Source organism: Xenopus tropicalis, chromosome 7, assembly GCF_000004195.4.
Source record: "Xenopus tropicalis strain Nigerian chromosome 7, UCB_Xtro_10.0, whole genome shotgun sequence".
NCBI classification, from domain to species: domain Eukaryota; kingdom Metazoa; phylum Chordata; class Amphibia; order Anura; family Pipidae; genus Xenopus; species Xenopus tropicalis.
The window spans coordinates 18,475,905-18,502,564 of NC_030683.2; the positions used below are offsets into that span (position 1 = coordinate 18,475,905).

Here is a 26,660-nt window from a genome sequence, read left to right on the forward strand (position 1 = left end):
ATTGGTTTCCTCGTTTGGATGGACTTTGCAGTGAAAGGTTCCCAGAATCCCAGAATAACATCATATTTTTATTCTTAGCGGATAAAGTATCACAGGAGACAAAGAGTTTCAGAGAAAAGGTTTTTAGAAACCATATTAGTTGAAATGACGTCTCCCTATCCCATAATAGAACATTGATTCTCCTAGTTTAGGATGCTCAGGTGAGCGAACAAGTGTTAAAGTTGTATGGTAAAGACCCTGCCCTGATATAAAATTACAGCCCTATTGTCCCGGGGGTTTATCCCATGACGATATGAGCGATAGCAGAATATAAATAGTGTTCGATTATCGACACAACTTCAGTTCTGAGATTCCCCAGACCTACAATGATGCTGCGAGTTCTGATCTTCTCTGCCCTCCTTTGCCTGGCATTGGCCCGTGGCAGCGGTGAAGAAAGGGGTAAGGCTCATATACAGCCCTGTATGTTTGGGTCACTCAGCATTTCTCAGATTAAGAAGCTTGTATTAATGCATGGCAATGCCAGTTCTGCCAACAAAGTTGTCCATATGAGCCTTATATGTTCTTAATAATATCTTTAGGCTCTTTTGTTATTGTGTGTATATAATATTATGCTAAGTCACATGGGTGACTTCTTGGCTGCCAACTTTTTACTTTTGTTTGTATTTATGTTTTGCTTCACATTATCATCAGGACACTCTGGAGAGAATCAAAGTGAGATCCATATTGAGGATCATAGTGGGAAGCGGGGCCACTGCCCAGTTGTTCCCTCTGGTAATAACGTTACCCTCGCTGCCTGTAACACTACTTGCCCCGGGGGCGCCAACTGCTCTAACATTGAGTGCTCCTCTGACACCAACTGCACCGGAATCCAGAAATGCTGCAACACCAGCTGCGGAATGGCATGTATGAACCCCGAATACAGTGAGTAAATGTACAGGGTCCAGCGTATATAACCGAGTCATTGTGCAAAACCAATTATATTTGTAGAAACTTTTATGTACATCTATGGTGACTCTAAAATGATATAAATACAGAGTAATTTAAAAATGATTAACCCAAAAAGAAACATTCCAGGCAAGGAAAGATATTTAATTTAGAGAAATGGAGGGCACTCCTCCCAAGAATATCATTGGCAAAAAAAAAATACAAAAAAACAACAATAAATTATAAAGGAAAGATATTTAAACAGCCTTGGTCTTTTCAGACTTGACGCTAGCTTTTAGTAATGGGAGTCAAAGTTTTTCAGTGCTGGGGGGGGGGGGGTGTTGGAATAGCAGGATGGAGAAAATCATGGTTAGTCTATAGCAGTTATACTACAGATTTTTATGTCCCCTAACTGCTTAACGCAAGAGCACCACTGACCTCTATGTATGACACCATCATTTTAAGAAAATGGCCTCCTAATATGCAGTATAGTAAATAATTGGTCAAATATATAGAAACAATTGGACAGTTCTGGTCTATAGTACTCAAAGCTCAAAGCAGTCTTTCTTATACTTAAGGCCTGGGCTTTAGGTGGTGACCAAGTGGCTCTGTACCAAGTATGTCCCACTAGTTATCTAAGGCCTAGACATCTGGAAATGACACGACTGCTTGAGTTCAGCCTTCAAACTTGCTATGTGTTGGGTGCGTGTCCCACTTTAATATATAGATGCAGCCAAGTGCCTTTACCATGTTGTTGCGTTATGTCTCTTCCACTTAACACAGGGCAAAAAAATACCAAAATTTCTGCATGGTCTATGGGGTTTTCTTCAGTGTTTTGCTGGCAAGTCTTTGCACTCCAGCACCATCTAGAGGCAGGATTTAACACTCAAAAAATGTTGTCTGGACATAGTGAGGCAACAAACGGCTGCTTGTATTTGTAAAAGGCAGATAGCACTGCACTACAATTCAAACCTAGACCCAGAGACACCACTGGAGGGCAATACTGTCTTGTAGAAGTAGGACATACCATTTGGGTATCTTTGTACCTTAGTAACAAAGTAGATACCAAGGGAATGCAGAATGTGCATCAGAAGGGAATGGCCCCCTTTTGGATCTGTTTCTGTATCTGACAAAATATCAACATGTTCTGACTACAGAATGTTATACAGGGCAAACATGAGAATGAAAAGCCTTATCTGACATTCACATTTCTTGGCACTTTGCTAGAGACACCGTGTGTGCAGGATGCAGACTGTGCTGGAATCCTAATCTGCTGCAGGGGGCGCTGTGTTGCTCCTAAGCCCCCCAAGAAAGGGTCAAGAGAAATGGTAAGCGGAGAATTTCTATTCTATTCTTCTTTTACACATCATGGTGTTTTATGTAGAGGAATAAAAATATTCTTTGCCTTTTGATTAAATTGCCATTGGGTGCATAAGGCATACAATAAATAAACTATTGGGGTTATACATGGGAGTCTACTGGTCTGTGTTTTTCTTTTAGGCAAGAGGTCCCTCTATTTGTTCCTATTGGTACAGCTATGTGGCTAGTGGGGGCCAAAGGCTCCATTAATAGTTCCATGGCCTATATAAAAACCGTATATGTTCATGGGACTCATGGTGACTTGAAATATACTTATATTTTACAGTAGTACCTATACTGTTCCCACTGTTCTTTACTGACAGTTATGTAGTTCTCAAACAATTTGTTCCTGACAGGGTAGGATAGAAGATTATGGGACCTGTTATTCAGAATGCTGATAAGGGATGGGATAAGGGGTCTCCATACCTTAAGTCCACTGAAAGATCATTTAAACATTATTAAACCCAATAGGGCTGTTTTGCCCCCAATAAGGGGTAATTATATCTTAGTTGGGATCAAGTACAGGTACTGTTTTATTATTACAGAGAAAAGGGAATCATTTAACCATTAAATAAACCCAATAGGGCTGTTCTGCCCCCAATAAGGGGTAATTATATCTTAGTTGGGATCAAGTACAGGTACTGTTTTATTATTACAGAGAAAAGGGAATCATTTAACCATGAAATAAACCCAATAGGGCTGTTCTGCCCCAATAAGGGGTAATTATATCTTAGTTGGGATCAAGTACAGGTACTGTTTTATTATTACAGAGAAAAGGGAATCATTTAACCATTAAATAAACCCAATAGGGCTGTTCTGCCCCCAATAAGGGGTAATTATATCTTAGTTGGGATCAAGTACAGGTACTGTTTTATTATTACAGAGAAAAGGGAATCATTTAACCATGAAATAAACCCAATAGGGCTGTTCTGCCCCAATAAGGGGTAATTATATCTTAGTTGGGATCAAGTACAGGTACTGTTTTATTATTACAGAGAAAAGGGAATCATTTAACCATGAAATAAACCCAATAGGGCTGTTCTGCCCCAATAAGGGGTAATTATATCTTAGTTGGGATCAAGTACAGGTACTGTTTTATTATTACAGAGAAAAGGGAATCATTTAACCATTAAATAAACCCAATAGGGCTGTTCTGCCCCAATAAGGGGTAATTATATCTTAGTTGGGATCAAGTACAGGTACTGTTTTATTATTACAGAGAAAAGGGAATCATTTAACCATTAAATAAACCCAATAGGGCTGTTCTGCCTCCAATAAGGGGTAATTATATCTTAGTTGGGATCAAGTACAGGTACTGTTTTATTATTACAGAGAAAAGGGAATCATTTAACCATGAAATAAACCCAATAGGGCTGTTCTGCCCCCAATAAGGGGTAATTATATCTTAGTTGGGATCAAGTACAGGTACTGTTTTATTATTACAGAGAAAAAGGAAATCATTTTTAAAAATCAAAATGATTTGCTTATAATGGAGTCTATGAGAGATGGCCATTCTGTAATTCGGAACTTTCTGGATAACAGGTTTCCGGATAACGGATCCCATAGCTTTACTGATGTTAGGTGCCTGCTGAATTCAATAACGTGTTTAGCTTGGCAGCTAATTGACTCCTAATGAAAGCACACAGTTAATTAAAGCCACCCTGTGTATATCAAACACTATTCCAGCTGCCTGATATTCTGTGAGGACCCGAGGTTGGCAATCATTTTTATTTTTGTTGCCTCCAATTAAAATGCACCTATCACAATGAAATGCTTCCCCCACCAGAGATGCAGGCTAATAGAGCTGGGTGCTAATAGAGCTGGGTGCTAATAGAGCCTGCACTCCCCCCCCCCCGTTGGGGGAAACAATAGCCCATGGGGTGACTGGTTGCTCACTGCCAGGATCTGCTGCTTTGTGGTGATAAACAAAATTATTTTATTTTTTTTTTTCTCTTTTTAGACCAACAAATCCAGATGTGACTGAGGAGAGAATAACCAAGCGACTGAGGAGTCAGCGCACAAATAAGATCGGCTAAAACTTTACGTATTGCGGCAAAAATTTCTGAAATAATAAACTATAGCAAATGTCACATTGCTGTCCTCTGGTTGATTTAAGTGTGTTTTATTAAAATAAACACCAAAATCCGGAACAGGCAATAAAGCATAAAGTTGCTTTATTTGTAATATACTTTAGCTTCTATTGATTTGCCACTAAACAAAACATTTATCTGTATATTTCTGTATATTTGTATATATAGGCGCTGTCATATTGCTGGGATGAGGCAAGGCTACAGGGGTTTTATTAAGTTTTCGAAAAGGGGTCACCAAGGCTGGAACTTGGGGGAGGCGGCAGAGGCACAACAGAAGGGGGTGCTAGTATCCGATATATAAAGGGCCCTATATAATGTATATACACTGTACACATGCATTATACCCCCGATAAATGTTCAATATACTGACATACCCCATTTGTGTGCAAGGAGGATGTGACCACACAATAAACAGAAAAAAGAAATCCTCTGCACTCACCCATTATCAATATATATAGGGCATTAAGCCATTCTGTGCATTAAGCTGCCAAGCAATGCCCTCCCCTTTAAGCAAAACAGGGATTGTTGATATATTTAAGCCGGCCAATTCATCCCCAGTCTGGCCAGTCCTACACTCACTCACCCCCAGTCTGGCCAGTCCTACACTCACTCACCCCCAGTCTGGCCTGTCCTACACTCACTCACCCCCAGTCTGGCCTGTCCTACACTCACTCACCCCCGGTCTGGCCTGTCCTACACTCACTCACCCCCGGTCTGGCCTGTCCTACACTCACTCACCCCCGGTCTGGCCTGTCCTACACTCACTCACCCCCGGTCTGGCCTGTCCTACACTCACTCACCCCCGGTCTGGCCTGTCCTACACTCACTCACCCCCGGTCTGGCCTGTCCTACACTCACTCACCCCCGGTCTGGCCAGTCCTACACTCACTCACCCCCGGTCTGGCCAGTCCTACACTCACTCACCCCCGGTCTGGCCTGTCCTACACTCACTCACCCCCGGTCTGGCCAGTCCTACACTCACTCACCCCCAGTCTGGCCAGTCCTACACTCACTCACCCCCAGTCTGGCCTGTCCTACACTCACTCACCCCCGGTCTGGCCTGTCCTACACTCACTCACCCCCGGTCTGGCCTGTCCTACACTCACTCACCCCCGGTCTGGCCTGTCCTACACTCACTCACCCCCGGTCTGGCCTGTCCTACACTCACTCACCCCCGGTCTGGCCTGTCCTACACTCACTCACCCCCAGTCTGGCCAGTCCTACACTCACTCACCCCCAGTCTGGCCTGTCCTACACTCACTCACCCCCGGTCTGGCCTGTCCTACACTCACTCACCCCCGGTCTGGCCTGTCCTACACTCACTCACCCCCGGTCTGGCCTGTCCTACACTCACTCACCCCCGGTCTGGCCTGTCCTACACTCACTCACCCCCAGTCTGGCCAGACCTACACTCACTCACCCCCGGTCTGGCCAGTCCTACACTCACTCACCCCCGGTCTGGCCAGTCCTACACTCACTCACCCCCGGTCTGGCCAGTCCTACACTCACTCACCCCCGGTCTGGCCAGTCCTACACTCACTCACCCCCGGTCTGGCCAGTCCTACACTCACTCACCCCCGGTCTGGCCAGTCCTACACTCACTCACCCCCGGTCTGGCCTGTCCTACACTCACTCACCCCCGGTCTGGCCAGTCCTACACTCACTCACCCCCGGTCTGGCCAGTCCTCACTCACCCCCGGCCAGTCCTACACTCACTCACCCCGGTCTGGCCAGTCCTACACTCACTCACCCCCGGTCTGGCCAGTCCTACACTCACTCACCCCCGGTCTGGCCAGTCCTACACTCACTCACCCCCGGTCTGGCCAGTCCTACACTCACTCACCCCCGGTCTGGCCAGTCCTACACTCACTCACCCCCAGTCTGGCCGGTCCTACACTCAATTTTATCTGATTCACTAAGAATGCTACTGCTTCATTATACATTTAACAAAAGGAGTTTCACCTGCAACTTGCTTGCTTGTGGTGAGCACAATTTTCCCTTTTTTGCTATAGTTTATACAGGAGCAGTGGCCAGCTCCATGTTGTTGCTCCCTCCCTTCCCAGCTACAGTCAGTTAATCCCAATGGGCCAATAAAAGGGCAACCATTTGGGGGTTTTAACCTTGAAAGTAAGCAAGTTGCAGGTAAAAAAACCAGCACTTCACAGTGGAACTGCTTTCGGATAAGCTATGTTTCTCCTACTCAATGTAACTGGAGGAGGGTTGGGTGGGCTGGATTTGGATTTTTAAGATTGAATGTTATTCTGAAATCAACCACTAGGTGGGGCATGGAAGCATTTTTGCAGTAGAGATGTCAGGGAGCTACTATCTTGCAGAGGCCAAATTACTGAAAGATTCCTTATCTGGAAAACCCCAGGTCCCAAGCATTCTGGATAGCAGGTCCTATACATGTAATGTTTATTTATTTGTTATTTCATGTATCTGTTCTATTTTCTTTACTCTATTTATATTGTTCTTAGTAGCTGTACTTTATCATATTATTTCAACATTATTTCTAATTAGGTCATTTCTGAAGTCACAGTGGAAAACACTGATATTATATAACATATTATACACAATTGGCATTTGATCAGTGAAAAAAGAATTCATTGTCTATAAATACAGCACAATCCTTATGCTACATACTTGGATTTTACATTATACAAGAATGGACAGTTCCCTCCCCCCCCCCTCCCAGTCCCACGATGTTTTTTTTCCTTCACAAATTTCATGTTTTCCTGGAATTTCCTGGAAAGCGTAAAATTGGGGTTCTACTGTAATCAGTCTTTGTTTATAAGAATGTGTGGTTATGGTTGGGCAAGGATCTAAAAATATGACTTTTGTATACTTTTTTAGCAGCGTATTCAGCCACAATTACATAAGTACCCTGGGAGAAATGCACTTTGTGTATATTGAATATACTTGGGGCAAGTGGTACCCTATAGTACAGTGATCCCCAATGGCTCGGGAGTAACATGTTGCTCCCCAACCCCTTGGATGTTGCTCCCAGTGGCTTCAAAGTAGGCGCCATTTTTAAATTTCCAGCTTGGAGACAAGTTTTGGAAGCACAGAGAAACAGTTTTACTCCAAGCAGAGCCTCCTGCAGGCCAGCAGTCTACATGGGGCTACCAAATAGCCAATCACAGCCCTTATTTGGCACCCCCAAAGGACTGTGGGGAGGTAGTCACATGTATAAGTGTCTATAATGGTGCATTGTGGGAAATAAACATACTGAAATTGCACTTTGATCACTGTACTTTGGTAAGTGAATGCCCCCTAATAGAGATGTAGCGGACTGTTCGCCAGCGAACTAATTCGTGCGAACATCGGGTGTTCGCAAGTTCGCGAACTTTTTGCGTATGTTCGCAATTTGGGTTCGCCGCGTTTTTTTTTCCGCTGCGCTTTTTTCTCGGCCTAAAAACACCACACAAGCCACACATGGCGTTTTTCAGCCTAGTACTAGTGTAAGCAAATCCCGTTTCCATGGTGCTAATAGTGCGAAATAGCAAAAAACGCTGCGTATTTCCACTAGGTCTGCCAGCTGCCTTTGCGGTTTTACGCAACGCTGTGTCAACAAAGTATTTTTCAGAGACATTTTTGCCCTTGATCCCCCTCCTGCATGCCACTGTCCAGGTCGTGGCACCCTTTAAACAACTTTAAAATCAGTTTTCTGGCCAGAAATGGCTTTTCTAGGTTTTAAAGTTCGCCTTCCCATTGAAGTCTATGGGGTTCGCAAAGTTCGCGAATATTCGCGCTTTTTGGCATAAGTTCGCGAACGCGTTTGCGGACTTTTTTTTTGAGGTTTGCTACATCCCTACCCCCTAATAGGTCCTTTATTTTTTAATCCCATCCATAATAATAACAATGTAGTAGATAGGCCTGCACTCCTCTCCAGCAACAAATGCCAGGTGCAAATCAGACCTTTTGCCTTCTTTTCCTCCTACACACCTAAAAATAATCCATAATAATAATAAATATGTTGTATGAAATCAACTCTGGATTATGTGACAACCCACAGAGAACACTAACACAGCAGCAGAATTTGGTTACACCTGAGAAATGGCGCAACCCAAAGCCACAGAAATATTTAAACAAAGAACCAATGACGAGGAGACGAGGAGACAATGTACTTTACTTAGTGTGGCCTCTAGCCCTGGATATAATTAATAGCTACATAAGACAATGCCATGTGAATTTAGACTACTCATAAACAGAATTTGTTTTCTCCTTTGGGTGAAATTTTGCAATAACTGGTTGCAAGTGCGGTTTTTCTAAGGATTTCAGGGTGACTAAGCTTTACTGAAACCATATCAGGTGAAATGGCGTTTACCCAAATGGAAACCATCTGATTTTCCTGGATTAGGAAGCTAAAGTTGTATTGTTCTTGGGGGTTTATCCCTTGATGATATCAGCAATAACATAATATAAATAGTGTTTGATTATCTACTCATAATTCAGTTCTGAGATTCCCCAGACCTACAATGATGCTGCGAGTTCTGATCTTCTCTGCCCTCCTTTGCCTGGCGTTGGCCCGTGGCAGCAGCGAAGAAAGTGGTAAGGCTCATATACAGCCCTGTACTTTTATAGCTTGTTCTGTGGAGGGTTGTTTAATCTCCAAAATGGGATGGAGATGGGTTGTAAGCTTGGGCACAGGTAGTAAGAGCCAGAGGGGTCCACCAAATCTTTAAAGGAAAAGGAAAGGTGAAATCACTGGGGAAAGCTAAAATATTAGGCACCCTCTAGTGGTTGTATTCCCTAACCTAATATTAGGCATAAATATAAACGAAATAATTGTGCCATTTATATTCTATATATACAGTATAGTGTGCCATTTATATTCTATATATACAGTGTAGTGTGCCATTTATATTCTATATATACAGTATTGTGTGCCATTTATATTCTATATATACAGTATAGTGTGCCATTTATATTCTATATATACAGTATAGTGTGCCATTTATATTCTGTATATACAGTATAGTGTGCCATTTATATTCTATATATACAGTATAGTGTGCCATTTATATTCTATATATACAGTATAGCGTGCCATTTATATTCTATATATACAGTATAGTGTGCCATTTATATTCTAAATATACAGTATAGTGTGCCATTTATATTCTATATATACACAGTATATTGTGCCATTTATATTCTATATATACAGTATAGTGTGCCATTTATATTCTATATATACAGTATAGTGTGCAATTTATATTCTATATATACAGTATATATACACTATATATACAGTATAGTGTGCCATTTATATTCTATATATACAGTATATTGTGCCATTTATATTCTATATATACAGTATAGTGTGCCATTTATACTCTATATATGCAGTATAGTGTGCCATTTATATTCTATATATACAGTATAGTGTGCCATTTATACTCTATATATACAGTATAGTGTGCCATTTATATTCTATATATACAGTATAGTGTGCCATTTATATTCTATATATACAGTATAGTGTGCCATTTATACAGTATAGTGTGCCATTTATATTCTATATATACAGTATAGTGTGCCATTTATACTCTATATATACAGTATAATGTGCAATTTATAAGGGCCATAAGGGTCATCCCCCTTAATTAAAATGTACCATCTGTGTAACAGGCATAAGTCAAATTTACCATGTATCAAACAACTCATAAATAAGCTTTTACACTGTGAGCTATTGAGCCATGATACCAATACTGTGCTCTCAATGCTTCTCAGGAGTTTAAATAATCTAGTATTAATTCCTGCTACCGGGGCCAGAACTTCACTATTATTGTCACCGTTATCACTAGTGCAAGATGCTTAGTTGACCACAAAAGCCTCATCATTATTAATAACATGTTTTATTATAGTAACATGCTACTTTACATGGATGACTTCTTGGCTGCAAACTTGTATTGCTTGTATTTATGTTTTGCCTCACCTTCTCATCAGGCTCTAAAGAGCACCATGGTGGGGATAGTAATGAAAACCATATGGAGAATCATAGTGGGAAGCGGGGCCACTGCCCAGTTGTTCCCTCCGGTAATAACGTTACCCTTGATTCCTGTAACACTACTTGCCCCGGGGGCGCCAACTGCTCTAACATTGAGTGCTCCTCTGACACCAACTGCACCGGAATCCAGAAATGCTGCAACGTCACCTGTGGAATGAAATGTGTCAACCCCATATACAGTAAGTAAATGTACTGGATTCAACGTATATAACCAAGTCATTGAGCAAAACCATTTTTATTTGCAAAATCATTTCAGTACTCTTATGGTCTAAAATAGTATAAAATACAATGGAATTCAAATATAATGAAACTAAAAGAAATATAACACTCCAATCAAGGAAAGATATTGGAGTAGACTTACCCCTTTTAGACTTCATGCTGGTTTTGAGTAATGGGAGTCGTAGTTATACAGTGCCGGGGGCTGAAATTGGTATAGCAGGAGGGAGAGAAGCATAGTTGATCTATTTTAGGTCTATATAACTGGAGGCTGTGGGCTGGATATGGCCAAATATGTAGTAAAGTGAATAACTGACCAACTACATTGAAACAGTTGGACAGCACTGGCCTATAGTATTCAAAGTAGTCTTCCCTATATATTAGATCAAGGGCTCCAACTGGTGACCAACTGGTCTGATGCTGCCAGACATTGTTTATGGCCCACCAGTTGTCCAAGACAACATCACTGCTTTAGTTCAGTTCAGCCTTTATGCTATTGGTTGGTTCAGTTGCCCCACTGCAATACTCAACTTTGATAGGACTGCAGTAGAATTCAGCCATATACCTAGGGACAAAGTTTTGTCAGATACAGTAACACTATTGCAAAAGTGCTTAGAATAGCAATCAACTTGCTTTAAAGGTTTACTTACCCTTTATGCTGCCTGAAAACCAGTATTTAGAACTGTACAATGAGTTACAAAGAAACCTAAATGTTATTTACTACTCGTAAACGACAATAATGCCCTCCAGTGTTGTCTCTGGGTGTATGGCTGGATTAAAGGTTTACTTATACTTTAATGATAAAACCTTGTGTAGCTGCACCCCAATGATATTCACTCCTTATGCCCAGTTTGGATTAAGATGCAACACTGCTGGGTGGGATGGATATTCAGATCAGCACATGTTATTCAACCATTCTACCAACAATATGTTAAATAAGAAATTTGTTTGGTCTGTTCTGTAATGGGGTTAATGGTGTTAATAGGTTAATGATTTCATTAGCCATAATCAGTGCTTAGTGAGGCAATTTGTGTCACATGACTTACTGAAACGTGGGTATTATTTAAAAAAAATTCTGTACCTTCTGTTATAAAATTTAAGAATATTAAAAGTCACATTGGAGAGCAATGAGCTGTATAATGAGTATGATGAATACAGAGCCTTGAGGTTTCCCTAAACTAAGGGAAACTATTGGCAATGTTGTTGTAGAAAGATAATAATTGTAGATACCAAAGGAACGAAGATTGTTGGTCAGAAGGGATTGGGCCTCTTTTGGTTCTGTTTCTGTATCTGACAAAACATCAACATGTTCTGACTACAGAATGTTATACAGGGCAAACATGAGAATGAAAAGCCTTATCTGACATTTACATTTCTTGGCACTTTGCTAGAGACACCTTGTGTGCAGGATGCAGACTGTGCTGGAACCTCAATCTGCTGCAGGGGGCGCTGTGTCTCTCCTAAGCCCCCCAAGAAAGGGTCAAGAGAAAGGGTAAGCTGAGAATTTCTACAACACTCTCTATTAGATGGCCATATGTGCCATCAGGGGTCCCCCCCCCACCTCCCCGGGACCCCTGCCCCAGTCGTGAGGTCCACCTAAAGCCATAACCCCCCTCCTGGCCACCCACATACCTTGTATTCTCTCTTGCAGCCGCGAATGGGGGGGGGAAGATCAAGGAGAAGCACAAAAGGTTTCAGGCAGGGAGCAGATCTGGGTTGGTAGGGGCCACAAGGGTTGGGGCCCACCAGATTTTTTCCTGGTGTCTCATTGGCCCAATCCGACCCTGCTATTGTTTTACTTATTTTGGGTGAGGAAGTGAAGGGGAGCAGCAGCTCCAGTTCTGTTTCTTCTGTTCCAATTCCTTGTCCTTAATGAATGAAACAACAGATGGCCCCCTTATATTGTATATTTCTGTCCCATGGCCTGATTGGTTGGAAGCCAAATGGTATCAGCCCATGTATGGCCTTCTTCAGGCTTTTCTATTGTATTGATCTTTCTAGATGGTGTAAATGTTGATGGAAGCAGGTTTTATTCACCAATGAAGACTCCTGAATGGCTTAGATCAGTGCTGTCCAACTTCTGCGGTGCCGAGGGCCGGAATTTCTCTTGCATACATGGTGGAGGGCCGCTAATGGAAGCCAGTTTTGGCCACTCCCCCATTTTAAACCACACCCTCTTCAAACCACACCCATTTTATCACTATGGTCGCTGCAGGGATATCAACCATCATTTATATGTTAAAGAATTATATTATGTCATATTAAGACACTCCCTTAAATCCATATGCCTCCTCCTCCCCTGTGGATAGCACAGAAACCCCCAGCATATAATTGCACACCTTAGGGACCATTTAATGGCTATTTCCAACTTCTAACAAACTCCCAGAACAAACCCCTGCCAGGTTCACCTCCCACAAGCAGCATAGGGTAAGTAGAGTATGGCACACAAAGGCAGCATAGGGTAGGCAGAGTATGGCACACACAGGCAGAACTCTGCCTGTCCTATGCTGCCTGTGTGTGCCATCCTCTGCCTGCTCTGCCTGTTTGTGCCATACCCTCCCTGCCCTATGCTACCTATGTGCCATACTCTGCCTACCCTATGCTGCCTATACACAGGCAGCATAGGCCAGGCAGTACATACAATGAGGTGTGAAGAGGTGAACAATGGGGGTGATTACAGCCTGAGCCTGAGGTGTGAACACTGCAGGGGGGGAGCAATGCAGAGATTAAAAGGTGTGAACAACACAGGGGATTACATATTTAAACAATACAGGGGGATTACAGCCTGAATCTGAGGTGAGAACCATGCAGGGGGGCAGTTAATCTCAATACTGATACCATTTAAAGCTAGCACAAAATTAAGCCATCAAAGCAGCCAGAGAGGTGGGGGCCACACAGAGGGGGGTCGAGGGCCCGCGGGCCGCCAGTTGGACAGCACTGGCTTAGATCAATATACAGTATGAATGTAGAACACAATAACAACAAACAGGGGCACCCTCATCAAAAAATAGTACTGCAATGATCGCTGTGTGCGATACAGCGCAATATTAGTCAATGGAAAAATATCAATCAATTCACACCACTGTAGCTTTATTAAGATTGGCCAATACAGTTTTGTTCCAGTTCATTTATGGATTTGATCCCAAATGGACTTCCCAGCTGAGACTACTGATGGCTGGGTCTGGGGTTTTGTGGTGATAAGTTATTTAACAAAATCCTGTAATTTTTAACTGCAATATATTTGCTCTTTTCCTGTTTCAGTACAACAAACCCAGATGTGGCTGAGGAGGGAGGAACCAAATGACTGAGGAGTCAGAGCACAAACAGGATTGGCAGAAACTTGATGTATCATTGCAATACTGGCTGAAACAATAAACTATAGCAAATCTTAAATTGCTGTGCTCTACTTTCATTTCCACACTTTTTATATTAAAATCCCCTAGGAACAAAGACAGGCAAAGCAATAAAGCATAAAGTTACCTTGTTTGCAATATACCTTAGCTTCTATTGGTTTGGTACTAAGCAGACATTAAATGATAAAGGTAAAACTTATAATAGAGGTTTGGACCCCCAACAAACTGCAAGGGCACTAAAGGGGTGCGAGAGGGTGTCTCATAAAGAGAAAAAATTTGTATTTGGGGCCTGGGTAGTATCTGTGCAGAGTGCAGCATCAGTGAGCCCACCACTCCCTATCTTGTGGTTTGGTTTGGTGACCCCCTACGTGCTCCTTGTGAATACAGTGCTACCTAATGCAGGCAGCACTGTATTCATGGGGGCAGCTACAGAAATGAAGTGCAGAGACCTACAGCCAATAATCTAGGCTGGAACGTAAGGTACAAAGTGCAAAAACAGCTACAAAATACAGAATACACAAAAAGGGGCTGTGGGAGCACTCCAAGGCTAAATAGAGTATACAAATACAATGGAAGTGCGACTGATCTGGCCAAATTAACTACAAACATACAAAAAGAAAAGGGGATTGATCAATGCACATTCCCTGGTCCCCTGTTTCATAAGTAAATTGTCTGTTAGTTTTTTGCTAGTGCTAAAAAAGGGCATTGACTCAAGGGATGAGAACATATTTTTGCCGCTTTATAGGTCCCTGGTAAGGCCTCACCTTGAGTATGCAGAGCAGTTTTGGGCTCCAGTCCTTAAGAAGGATATTAATGAGCTGGAGAGAGTGCAGAGACGTGCAACTAAACTGGTAAAGGGGATGGAAGATTTAAGCTATGAGGTTAGACTGTCGAGGTTGGGGTTGTTTTCTCTGGAAAAGAGGCGCTTGCGAGGGGACATGATTACTCTGTACAAGTACATTAGAGGGGATTATAGGCAGTTGGGGGATGTTCTTTTTTCCCATAAAAACAATCAGCGCACCAGAGGTCACCCCTATAGATTAGAGGAACAGAGCTTCCATTTGAAGCAGCGTAGGTGGTTTTTCACGGTGAGGGCAGTGAGGCTGTGGAATGCCCTTCCTAGTGATGTGGTAATGGCAGACTCTGTTAATGCCTTTAAGAGGGGCCTGGATGAGTTTTTGAACAAGCAGAATATCCAAGGCTATTGTGATACTAATATCTACAGTTAGTATTACTGGTTGTATATATATAGTTTATGTATGTGAGTGTATAGATTGGTTAGTATAGGTTGTGTGCTGGGTTTACTCGGATGGGTTGAACTTGATGGACAATGGTCTTTTTTCAACCCTATGTAACTATGTAACTATGTAACTATGTAGTGCGTATATTGACAAAAAACAGGGGTTTTTAGTTACAAAATTATGATCATAATGATCATAATGGGGTAATGGGGTAAGCCCCCATACCACGTCAAGGTAAACCCCGTATGGTGGTCCTATCTATTTACCTTGAATGCCTGTATGATGTTTATGATATAATACAAGTATGATATCTAGTATCTGGAATGCTTGGGACCTTGGGTTTTCGTAATTTGGATCACCATACCTAAAGTCTGCTAAACGAAAAATATAGTAAAGAGTTAATGCTCTGTGCTGCAGAAAGTGCCCACCCCGGCCAAAGCCCACCGGGGATTTACCTGGTTCATCAGGACAGTCCACCCTTGACTGTAGGAGATAAAGCTCCATGCAATGGACAGATCTAAAGTCAGGATAACCTGCAAGGGCTTCTGTAGGGCAGTTCCCAAGAACTTGATTTTTTTTCCAAAAAAGCCGTGTAACACAGGTATGTTTAAAGGGAAACTATACCCCCTATACTAAAAATATATTGCAGAAAGCTCATATTTAAAACACTGCTTCATTTGAATAAACCATTTTCATAAAAATATAATTTTTTAGTAGTATGTGCCAATGGGTAATTTAGTAGTATGTGCCAATGGGTAATTTAGTAGTATGTGCAATTGGGTAATTTAGTAGTATGTGCCAATGGGTAATTTATTAGTATGTGCCAATGGGTAATTTAGTAGTATGTGCCAATGGGTAATTTAGTAGTATGTGCCATTGGGTAATCCTAAATAGAAAATTGCCATTGTAAGTACTAAGGGCCGCCCCCTGGGATCATAGGATTCACTGTGTTTCTTTGGGAAAATCTGGAGATAAACTATATATTTGTTCAATAAATTGCATTGAATCTGGCCCCGAGTGTAGGAACTTTATGACTTTAATTGACTACTAATTAGTGCATTTTATCCATTGTTACCTACCCTAGTTCTTATTGCTATAACCTGTTACATCACATTGAGCCGTAATGCCCCAGTTACTAGTCATACTACAGCCCTGACATGCTAGTGATGTCCTAAATCCTTTTCTAAAGAGGACTACTAGTATATACTGTACATGTCATTGTGGGAAAACACAGTGATCTTTAATCCTTCTTGCCACAGCTTTAGCTGAGAGGAGGTTGACAAACGCTACAGTGGGAATCTGGGAGAGAAAGGTTTGCTGATGCAAATGTGGGTGAGGCAATCAATTTAATCCATTTTCTGCGGTGATGTTATTGGCATGTCTGGGGTTACAACAATGATCATTATCAATGTCCTGCCATGAGCATACTGGCATGTCTGGGGTTACTATAATCCATGTCGGACTGGCCCACCAGGATACCAGGAAACTCCTGATGTCAGTGGGCCTTCCTGCTCACCCAACCATTTGCCTTGTATGCCTATACCATGGCCATTACTCAATTCTATATGAGAAGAAACAGAAGAAATTAAGGAAAGGATAGATAATAGTATGTAAAAAGAAGTAATTAAGAGATGAAAGAAAGTGAGTGAACAGAGAAGGGGAGAGTGGGCCCATGATCTAAGGTTTTCTGGTGGGCCCTTGGCATTCCAGTCCGACACTGACTATAATGCTCATTATCAATATCCTGCCATGAGCATACTGGCATGTTTGGGGTTAATGTAGTGTGCATTATTCATTTGCAGCAGTGATCTTACTGGCATGTCTGGGGCTTATTAGCCATTTTCATAGTGATCTAACTGGCATAGTTATACAGTTACATAGTTAATTTGGGCTAAAAAGAGACACTATTTTATCAAATTCAACCCCTCTAAATGGCATGGGTGCTTGAGAAACGTTATTACTACCTGACCATGCTCAGAAATACATTATTGTGTTGCATGTTAATAATTTGTGCCTATCACAAACTTGTGACACCTACCAAAAGCCAAAGGGCCCATACTGTGTGTGTTGTTCTTTGGGCCCCACAACTCGATACATTCCTGGAGAAAATATATTTTCATTGAGAATGTACTGCATGGAGCCTTTTCTTACACCTCAGTCAGGGTGGAAACATTCAGGGTGGAAACAACATGATTTTTCCCCATTGTGTTTTGGACCATAATCTAGGTTATTTTTTTCTACAGGTATCAATATCCTATTCATATGGGGAAAGGGGATACACTATACAGGAAATATCACTGCCTGAATGAGAGATCATATTACTCTATGCTGTTCATAAGACCCTTTATATCCCATCTCACTGACATATTCCGGGGCGTGAAGTGCAAATGATACATGTTGTCTTTGTGTGCACAGTTGTGGATACCCCTCAACCCCTGCACATTAGCCTCTAAACAGTAGCCTCTGCACATTAGCCTCTACACACAGTAGCCTCTGCACACAGTAGCCTCTACACATTAGCCTGAGACATTACATTTCGCAGCAGAGAAATCACACAGTCGCCTTCTCCTCTCTAATGGATCTGCCCAATACCTTTCTACTTCTAATTGTGGTCAGTGCCATTGACCTGTGCCTCTCTCAGGAACTGACTGAGGGTAAGTACCAACAGTTATGGTCATAAAAGGGCAGAAAATCATATTCTGAGTGGGTACTAATGCATTTAACAAACAAAGGTGTAATGATTAGGCTGGAGACAGTTGGGGTAGGCACGTGAGTAAGGTGGTAACAGAGTAAAAGTATTATCATAACACATTCTTTTAATGAGGAATGCAATTAATAAAGCCATGTCTCTTTGCTTCCATTGGATTTAACATGGAAAGGGCTCCGTAGAGATTGGAAACCCCCAGTCAGTTGCCTGACTGTTAAAAGACACTGGAATATGGTTTGATTGTACTTTATATTAGGCATGTGTCAAATGGCATTGTTTCTAGATGTGGTGGTCTCAATTAAGCCACAGATCTGTCAATATACTGTATTAATTAGGTAATATATATGGTTCTTGGGGACATTTAGTAGAAAATGGTTTGGTACAAAAGCAGTAAAGGCTAATGTTGGTACCTGTTGTATAAAAGAACTAAGGGCTTGTAATACAGTTTTCTGCCAATAACAGCTATTGTACAATGGTGATCGAGGGATTTTGGCACCCTGGTTCTAGAAGGAGATTTTAGATCTCTGTGCCAAATCAGATTTTATTTTTTGCCATTTTCTAAGGCAGTTAGATGTACGTAATTTTCCACTTTTTGATGTCCAGTGAAATACTTTACACATAAGCCATGTTAAACTTATACGCTTCAGTTAACTATGCATACAAGAGGATTGAATCCATAAAGACACACCCTTGCACTGATGTTTCTGTGTTTTATTGTTGGTTTTTAATTTCAATATCACCCTCTAGGCCTTTTCTTCTTGGTTCACATCATTTACCCTACTATTCTATATAGTATCTTCCCTCTACTTACTGTATATCATCTTATCCAATGTTTGCAGATGGTGCCAAGCCTGGAGATTGTTCATCGGTGAACAGCAAGTTCTACTCAAATCAGCCTTGTCAGAAAGACAGTGATTGTCCCGGCAGTCTCAAATGTTGTGAGGATCCAAGTGGGATGAAATGCTTTATCCCAAACTTCAGTGAGTTAAGATTCACCATTTTATAACCCAACAAATTGTAGGGGCTGCTTCTTTCTTTGTGCTTAGTGTATGGAGCAATCATTGTGCAACAGACTTACCCCCAATTCACATTCATCTGAGACATAGCTAAAGAAGCCATCAGTGTATATGTGTATGAACCCACACCGCACAAAACAAAACAAAATGGTCCAACAACATAGTCATGACTAGGGATTTTCCCAGATTTAACCCTTCCAAAAAACTGAATTAGCATATTAATTAGGATTCAGATTCGGTTCGGTATTTGTCCAATTCCTTTTTGAAGGGTTCGGGGGTTCGGCAGAATCCAAAAAAGTGGATTCGGTGCATCCCTAGTCATGACAGATAAGTTTTCTCCTGTTTTTTGCTATAATTAGAGCCCTAATCACTGGGCAAGAAGCACAATACAACGCAAACTATATTTTGTAAGTGGATGGAGAAAGGGAGGGGGCAAAAATCTGCAAACAGGAGCAAACAGGAGGGCAAATGTAACTTAGAAACTGTCTTGTCTTGACATTTGACACCATTGGAAAACACAATTAATTCTATGGGCAGTGTTACAGTGTGGCCAACTCATGGGCTCTCTAGACCCTCCAGGGAAGATGGGTATTAAGCTGGCTAGGCAATGGGGCAGAATGGGGTGTCTGTGGCCTGCTGTCTCAGGTAGCAGAAGGGTCCAGATGGCCCCTGGAGGTGGCAATTACCCTAGGCCCCTATAAAACGTACCCTAGGCCCTAGGTTTTAGACAGTAGCAAAAGAAGAAACACTGCTGCTCCTCAAAGACTGACATATATTTGTGTGGGAACGGGCAGCAACTGTGGGATAATGTTTATAGTAGGGCACTATGATGATACTAACAGTGTGTATAAGTACTGTTTTCTATTGCTGGTGTTGAATTTCACCAGCATCCATAAAGAGCCAGAGTCTGCCAAGCGATGCCAAGATTTGTAATTCAATAACAATTACAATTACGCCCAGCTCCACCTTTAATAAGGACAGACTTTCCTGCCCACAAAGGCCTGATACAATGATTAATATGCTGCCGACATACACATCAGGGGAACTATGCAGAGTCATGCTCATACACTCGATACACTAGATACAGGTACTAGAAGGAAAAAAATGAATTTGTTTACAATCCAAACTGCAAGATAAATTCCAAACCTGCAAAATAAATACATTTTTTTTAAAGGACAAGTAAAGCCCCTGGAAATAATACAAAAGCAAAAATCCACCAAGAGACAAGAGGAAATTTTTACCTAAGCTGGCCCTTTAATAGGGGCACTGGAATAGAATGACAATGAGTGCAATGAGCCCTACAACACTGTGGTGGTAAATTGTGTGTTGTCAGAGTTGTCATTATTGCCCATTCCTACACTCCCCACTACCCTTACACTTCCCACTACTTACCCCTTTCTGCTCCTGCCCCCTCATCCCTCCATGGGTGATGGCAAAGGTATATGCAGAAATGGTATTACCCTACCGGCAAATGTGTCTTAATTATCGGCCACAGCTATAAGGTGCAGTTGCACAAGGCCTTGCTGGGGGAAATCACAAGGTGGGGTATAAAGGGGTAAGTAGCAACAACAGTATATTTATATAAAGGGGTAAGTAGCAACAACAGTATATTTATATAAAGGGGTAAGTAGCAACCTCAGTATATTTTGCATACAGCTGACCTATAAATAGAATGACCCCTACACTATATATGAGTAAATGTAAGGCTTATCCAGCTATGGGACCTGGGGTTTTCCAGATAAGGGATCTTTCCGTAATTTGGATCCCATACCTGTGATTGCATCTTAATTTCATCAGATATATTCAGATTATCAGAAATTTCTGCAGATATGGAAATTTTCAAAAAAAACTTTGTATAGATTTTATTCCACCAGAATCTATTTGCTAATCTCTACTTTTATTACATGCTATTTTGGAGCAAAATGTTTTTTTTTTTAACCAGGAAGTCCCTGTCAGGGAGATTTTGACTGTCCGGAGACACTAAAATGCTCAAATGGAGACTGTATAAGCGACATTAAATACGTCAACTTGCCCACAACTGTAAGTATAAAGTTTCTCTAAGCCAAGGTTCCTAAAAAAGGGTAAAGAGCTGCCCCAAACCCACACAGGGGAACTGCGAGAAATACGGGGAAGTCAGACATTGGACCTTCATTTAAACAGAGGTGATTAGACACATAACATTGTTCTTGTTTGCTTTAAATGTATAAAAACCCCTTATAGTTAATTAAATACACCCACTGCCTTTAACCCACACTGATATGAAGTTCTGCCCTGTTCTCCTTGTAGGCTGGACCCCCTGTTGCCACAGTGAACCTTGATCAACAACCAGGTAATTAAATAAACCAGGTACTCCAACTTATAACTTCATTGTTAAGTGTAAGAAAGGTGAAAACCTATTGGCCTGGTGAGCTGACATTAATATGACATTTCACTGAGCTTTGGGCTTAGTCCCTGGTGATTCCTTTGCCTAATTTTGAATTTGAAATGAAACAAATTATTATATTCATTCACCCTCTGGTAAATCTGCCCATGCCCATTTCTGTCTTGTGTTTACAGTATCTGTTACTGACTTTATATATAAGGGTTGGTACAGCTCGGCCTGTTCCCAAAATAAACCCAGACAGAAACCAACTTCGGGCCCCCTGTGCGTGCATATAGTACCAATTAGAGCCAATGGGCACTGGCACCCAGGCACCCAAAGAATATTATATAGTGAGAGCTAGCACGTACTAGTATGCCAATGCAGTAGGTACTTGAACCCTTAACACTTTATAAGGTCAGAAACAGTGGGACATGGCACCCTAAACACATGATACAGTTGGTACTGGCACCCAAAGCACATTATACAATTATGGAATTATAACGTACATTATACAAAGTATGGAATAGTACACTGACCCTGAGAATAAAGTGATCCCCAGATATAATGGTCCGGTGACCTGTACTATATAAAGGTACAGTGATCTCCAACATATAACATTACAGTGGTTAAAGCAAATACTGTTACTGTGGCCCTACTATATAATGGTACAGTGGTCACCAGTATTTAATAGAATAGTGCTTAAGGGCATATAATGGCAAATTGACCATATATTATAGTGCACTGTGCCCAAAAATATAATGGTACAGTGGCTCCCAGCATATAATAGTGCAGTCACCCCCAGCATACAATAGTGCAGTGATCCCCAGCATATAATATACTAACCCCTAATATATAATAGAACAGTGTGACTAAACAGTCACAAGCAGAGAGTGCAACATTACAGAGCCCCCCTCTCCACACCAGGAAATCTGCCTGCCTGGGGGGAGTCACTTGGTGGTGGAGACAGCAAAGTACAAATATGAACACATATAGACCCCAGCCAGTTTGGACCCCTCAAACACAAACTATCTGTCATTAATTAGGAAAGATCTAAATGTTTCTTCTTCTCCTAGATCAGTAATAACCGAGTGAGTGATCGCGACATGAAAGAAGACACCACTTAATAATATGAGCCCTATCCTCGTGGACCAAACCAGCCTTATGTAGTTGAATATAAAACAGATAAATAAAAACTAATAAAAAAAAAAAGCTGTAGTTTGATTTATTGGTTTTGTCCTGTTGTTATTGATATATCTCTCAGGATTTAGCTAGGCATACATATTGCTATTGGCCACCCACTGAGGGCTGCTGTTTGGGCCAGGCCATTGTTAGGCTGAGCGGGGGGGGCATGTACATACTAATGCTCCATAGCATCCCAAATTCATACACTTTCACCCCCTTCCACCGCAGCTGTAGTTAGGCCATAGCATGATTGGCAATCTGTGGGTCTGGCAAATGCCAGAGGGGCTGCTGTAAGATGCCATAGACAGTCACTAGTTATTGGGCCTATAGGGGGCTGTTTGGGCCTCAGTGTACTTATGATATGATACAGGGCATGGATAAGGGCAGATATGATACAGGGCATGGATAAGGGCAGATATGATACAGGGCATGGATAAGGGCAGATATGATACAGGGCATGGATAAGGGCAGATATGGGCATGTAAAAGGGCAGATATGATACAGGGCATGTATAAGGGCAGATATGATACAGGGCATGGATAAGGGCAGATATGGGCATGGATAAGGGCAGATATGATACAGGGCATGGATAAGGGCAGATATGGGCATGTAAAAGGGCAGATATGTTTCAGGGCATGTATAAGGGCAGATATGATACAGGGCATGGATAAGGGCAGATATGGGCATGGATAAGGGCAGATATGATACAGGGCATGGATAAGGGCAGATATGATACAGGGCATGGATAAGGGCAGATATGATACAGGGCATGGATAAGGGCAGATATGATACAGGGCATGGATAAGGGCAGATATGATACAGGGCATGGATAAGGGCAGATATGATACAGGGCATGGATAAGGGCAGACTATCTAATGGGGTTCAGGCATGATAGATTTAGAGATATGGGAGGAGGGGGCTTGTTTAGAACATTCAGCATGTATTTGACATGTCTCTAGTGACAATATAATGGGTTATACAGTACAGTATAAGGGAGAGGGAGTTACTGCTGAACCCTGGGCAGTTACTAGAAAATTGGGGTTGTACTGCCCTCTGCTGGAACTGTGTGAAATTCCATCTAACTACTAGTGCAAACTGAGAATCTTAGCAGGAGGGATCATCTATGAACTAAGATATGAGCTTTATTTATTATTATTAGTAGTAGATGGGTCCGACTGGGGGGTGCAGGGCCCACCGGGGCTGCTGTCCCAAGGTGCCCCTGTCGGCCGAATCACCGCAGGGGCCCCCGCCGTGCCCCCCTGCCCCCCCTGCAGGGGCCCCTGCCACTCACCCAACGTCCTCCCCTGAGTGCACATGAAAAGTGGAATGCGTCAAGGGAGGACATCAGCGCTCAGGGGAAGCGGCAACAGGGGTCGGGTCTGGGCCCACTGGGGATCACCCACCCAGTCAGAGTCCTTGGAAACCAGTTTGATCAGAGAAGGAAGATTTATTGCAACAACAAGCTTCACTTACAAATGTATTCAGCAGCCAGGAGAGTTCTCCCCCTCTGACCGTTAAATAACTTTTTATGGCATAAACCTATGTTATTATCGTATTAAGATCATTATCTTTTGATTGGTTCTTATTAAAATGTCAGCATTTTTTTCGCTTTTAATCACATGATCTTATTATTATTTTATTAATCACCCCATACACGTCATCCTTATTTCATCATTCTGTGTGGCAGAGCCCACCCTTAAAGGAACTTTCCCTACTATTCCTATTACTCTTTCTGCAACTAATGCTGATTCCTTGTAATTGTGTGCTTATAATACTGATTCTGATTATAATTCGTGCTTAGCAAGAAAGGGAAAGTTGTGCTTACCACTAAATTGTAAACCATTAGGCGGGGGTGCAATGAGGTTGTGACCTCAAAATTCATATAGACAACAACAAGAGCCCCTCTGCACTCACCCATTATCAATATATATAGGACAATAAGACATTCTGTGCATTAAGCTACCAAGCAATGCCCTATATTCAAGCTGGCCAACTATGTTACACTCACCCCCGGTCTGGCCAGTCCTACACTCACTCACCCCCGGTCTGGCCTGTCCTACACTCACTCACCCCCGGTCTGGCCTGTCCTACACTCACTCACCCCCAGTCTGGCCAGTCCTACACTCACTCACCCCCGGTCTGGCCAGTCCTACACTCACTCACCCCCGGTCTGGCCAGTCCTACACTCACTCACCCCCGGTCTGGCCAGTCCTACACTCACTCACCCCCGGTCTGGCCTGTCCTACACTCACTCACCCCCGGTCTGGCCTGTCCTACACTCACTCACCCCCAGTCTGGCCTGTCCTACACTCACTCACCCCCGGTCTGGCCTGTCCTACACTCACTCACCCCCAGTCTGGCCTGTCCTACACTCACTCACCCCCGGTCTGGCCTGTCCTACACTCACTCACCCCCGGTCTGGCCAGTCCTACACTCACCCCCGGTCTGGCCTGTCCTACACTCACTCACCCCCGGTCTGGCCAGTCCTACACTCACTCACCCCCGGTCTGGCCAGTCCTACACTCACTCACCCCCAGTCTGGCCTGTCCTACACTCACTCACCCCCAGTCTGGCCAGTCTTACACTCACTCACCACCGGTCTGGCCAGTCCTACACTCACTCACCCCCGGTCTGGCCAGTCCTACACTCACTCACCCCCGGTCTGGCCGGTCCTACACTCACTCACCCCCGGTCTGGCCGGTCCTACACTCACCCACCCCCGGTCTGGCCTGTCCTACACTCACCCACCCCCGGTCTGGCCAGTCCTACACTCACTCACCCCCAGTCTGGCCAGTCCTACACTCACTCACCCCCGGTCTGGCCAGTCCTACACTCACTCACCCCCGGTCTGGCCAGTCCTACACTCACTCACCCCCGGTCTGGCCAGTCCTACACTCACCCACCCCCGGTCTGGCCAGTCCTACACTCACTCACCCCCGGTCTGGCCAGTCCTACACTCACTCACCCCCGGTCTGGCCAGTCCTACACTCACCCACCCCCGGTCTGGCCAGTCCTACACTCACTCACCCCCGGTCTGGCCAGTCCTACACTCACTCACCCCCGGTCTGGCCAGTCCTACACTCACTCACCCCCGGTCTGGCCAGTCCTACACTCACTCACCCCCGGTCTGGCCAGTCCTACACTCACTCACCCCCAGTCTGGCCAGTCCTACACTCACTTTTATCTGATTCACTAAGAATTCTACTGCTTCATTATACATTTAACAAAGGGACTGAGTTTTACCTGCAACTTGCTTGCTTTCAAGGTTAAAACCCCCAAATGGCTGCCCATTTATTGGCTCCCAGCTACAGTCAGGAGATCCCAATGGGATCTGTCTATGTAATTTGTGCTTAGCTTGAGATAAATCATGAGGCCATTGCTACTTACTCATTGTGATACTTCAGCTTTCTAAAATCATCATTAGAAATGGAGCTAGAAGCCAAAGGTGCCTACTCAGGGCCTAGTTGATCATCTCTGACATATGTTGTGTTTGAACACTCAGAAGGTTCTTTTATTTATTGGATGCATTGCCAAGGCTGTTCCTAGATTTGAAACTGACTTGGGTGAAGAGAGCATTTGACTAAAGCCCTTGTCTCATTGGGAACCTTTCAGGGTGTGTAAATCAGTGACATTCAGCTTCTTTCTATCCAGCTTTTATTGTTTTGTAAGAGGACAGCAGTGACTTAACTGAATAGTGAATCTGGACCAGGCGACCCAGTGAATACTGACTAGCCATTAGAGGGGATGGTCGGTTGCCTTGTAGACAGTTAGCATTGGGCAGCAACTGGATTTGTCCATATATTCATGTCCATATTCTTACCAAATAACCATTTTGTTTGTATTAGTTCAACATTATGACTACCCAAAGACAGTATTGGCAGGGAACACTAACATAGAACTACGGTTTGGTTGCAACTGACAAATGGAGATAAGACAAAGCCACAGAAGTGAGTGTGGCTATAGAGCATGACAACGCACATTACAGTGCACCGAGTGACCTCTAACCCTGGATATAAATAGGTTCGTGAGAAATTGGCATTGCAAGATGTACTATTAATAACTGAGAATGTACTTTCTCCTTGGGGTGGAGTTCCAGGTACTCTTTTAATATCCCAGGGTATCATCATGTTTATGTTCTGAAAAGACAAAAAAAGCCTCACACACAGTAAACAAAGAGCCTTAAGGTTAAGATGCCCA

The 26,660-nt window shown here is 42.9% G+C and overlaps 3 protein-coding genes across 3 annotated transcripts; all 3 read left to right on the forward strand.

Moving 5' to 3' along the window:
• Window positions 1-328: 328 nt before the first annotated feature.
• LOC100486969 (waprin-Phi1) lies at window positions 329-4,373 on the forward strand. The gene is made up of 4 exons (XM_002940750.3): window positions 329-438; window positions 691-921; window positions 2,152-2,252; window positions 4,244-4,373. Exons 1-4 carry the CDS (start codon window positions 366-368, stop codon window positions 4,265-4,267), a joined length of 429 nt encoding a protein of 142 aa, XP_002940796.2. The 5' UTR covers window positions 329-365; the 3' UTR covers window positions 4,268-4,373.
• A 4,430-nt stretch (window positions 4,374-8,803) lies between these two features.
• LOC116412416 (antileukoproteinase-like) lies at window positions 8,804-13,995 on the forward strand. Its single transcript, XM_031906618.1, has 4 exons — window positions 8,804-8,924; window positions 10,326-10,565; window positions 11,994-12,094; window positions 13,864-13,995. The coding sequence occupies exons 1-4, from the start codon at window positions 8,852-8,854 to the stop codon at window positions 13,885-13,887; spliced, it is 438 nt and encodes a 145-aa protein (XP_031762478.1). The 5' UTR covers window positions 8,804-8,851; the 3' UTR covers window positions 13,888-13,995.
• A 3,585-nt stretch (window positions 13,996-17,580) lies between these two features.
• Window positions 17,581-22,483, forward strand: LOC105947880 (WAP four-disulfide core domain protein 12-like). Its single transcript, XM_012967365.3, has 5 exons — window positions 17,581-17,850; window positions 18,743-18,883; window positions 20,862-20,959; window positions 21,206-21,248; window positions 22,355-22,483. Exons 1-5 carry the CDS (start codon window positions 17,772-17,774, stop codon window positions 22,360-22,362), a joined length of 369 nt encoding a protein of 122 aa, XP_012822819.2. The 5' UTR covers window positions 17,581-17,771; the 3' UTR covers window positions 22,363-22,483.
• The last annotated feature ends 4,177 nt before the right edge of the window (window positions 22,484-26,660 follow it).

Bases quoted from the DNA above. Each gene is read 5' to 3' on its own strand.
- LOC100486969 (XM_002940750.3), top strand. From the start codon at position 366: ATGATGCTGCGAGTTCTGATCTTCTCTGCCCTCCTTTGCCTGGCATTG. The intron at 922-2,151 runs GTGAGTAAATGT...GCACTTTGCTAG, and splicing joins ATGTATGAACCCCGAATACA to AGACACCGTGTGTGCAGGAT. The intron at 2,253-4,243 runs GTAAGCGGAGAA...TTCTCTTTTTAG, and splicing joins AGAAAGGGTCAAGAGAAATG to ACCAACAAATCCAGATGTGA.
- LOC116412416 (XM_031906618.1), top strand. From the start codon at position 8,852: ATGATGCTGCGAGTTCTGATCTTCTCTGCCCTCCTTTGCCTGGCGTTG. The intron at 8,925-10,325 runs GTAAGGCTCATA...CCTTCTCATCAG, and splicing joins TGGCAGCAGCGAAGAAAGTG to GCTCTAAAGAGCACCATGGT. The intron at 12,095-13,863 runs GTAAGCTGAGAA...TTCCTGTTTCAG, and splicing joins AGAAAGGGTCAAGAGAAAGG to TACAACAAACCCAGATGTGG.
- LOC105947880 (XM_012967365.3), top strand. From the start codon at position 17,772: ATGGATCTGCCCAATACCTTTCTACTTCTAATTGTGGTCAGTGCCATT. The intron at 18,884-20,861 runs GTGAGTTAAGAT...TTTTTTAACCAG, and splicing joins ATGCTTTATCCCAAACTTCA to GAAGTCCCTGTCAGGGAGAT. The intron at 20,960-21,205 runs GTAAGTATAAAG...TTCTCCTTGTAG, and splicing joins ACGTCAACTTGCCCACAACT to GCTGGACCCCCTGTTGCCAC.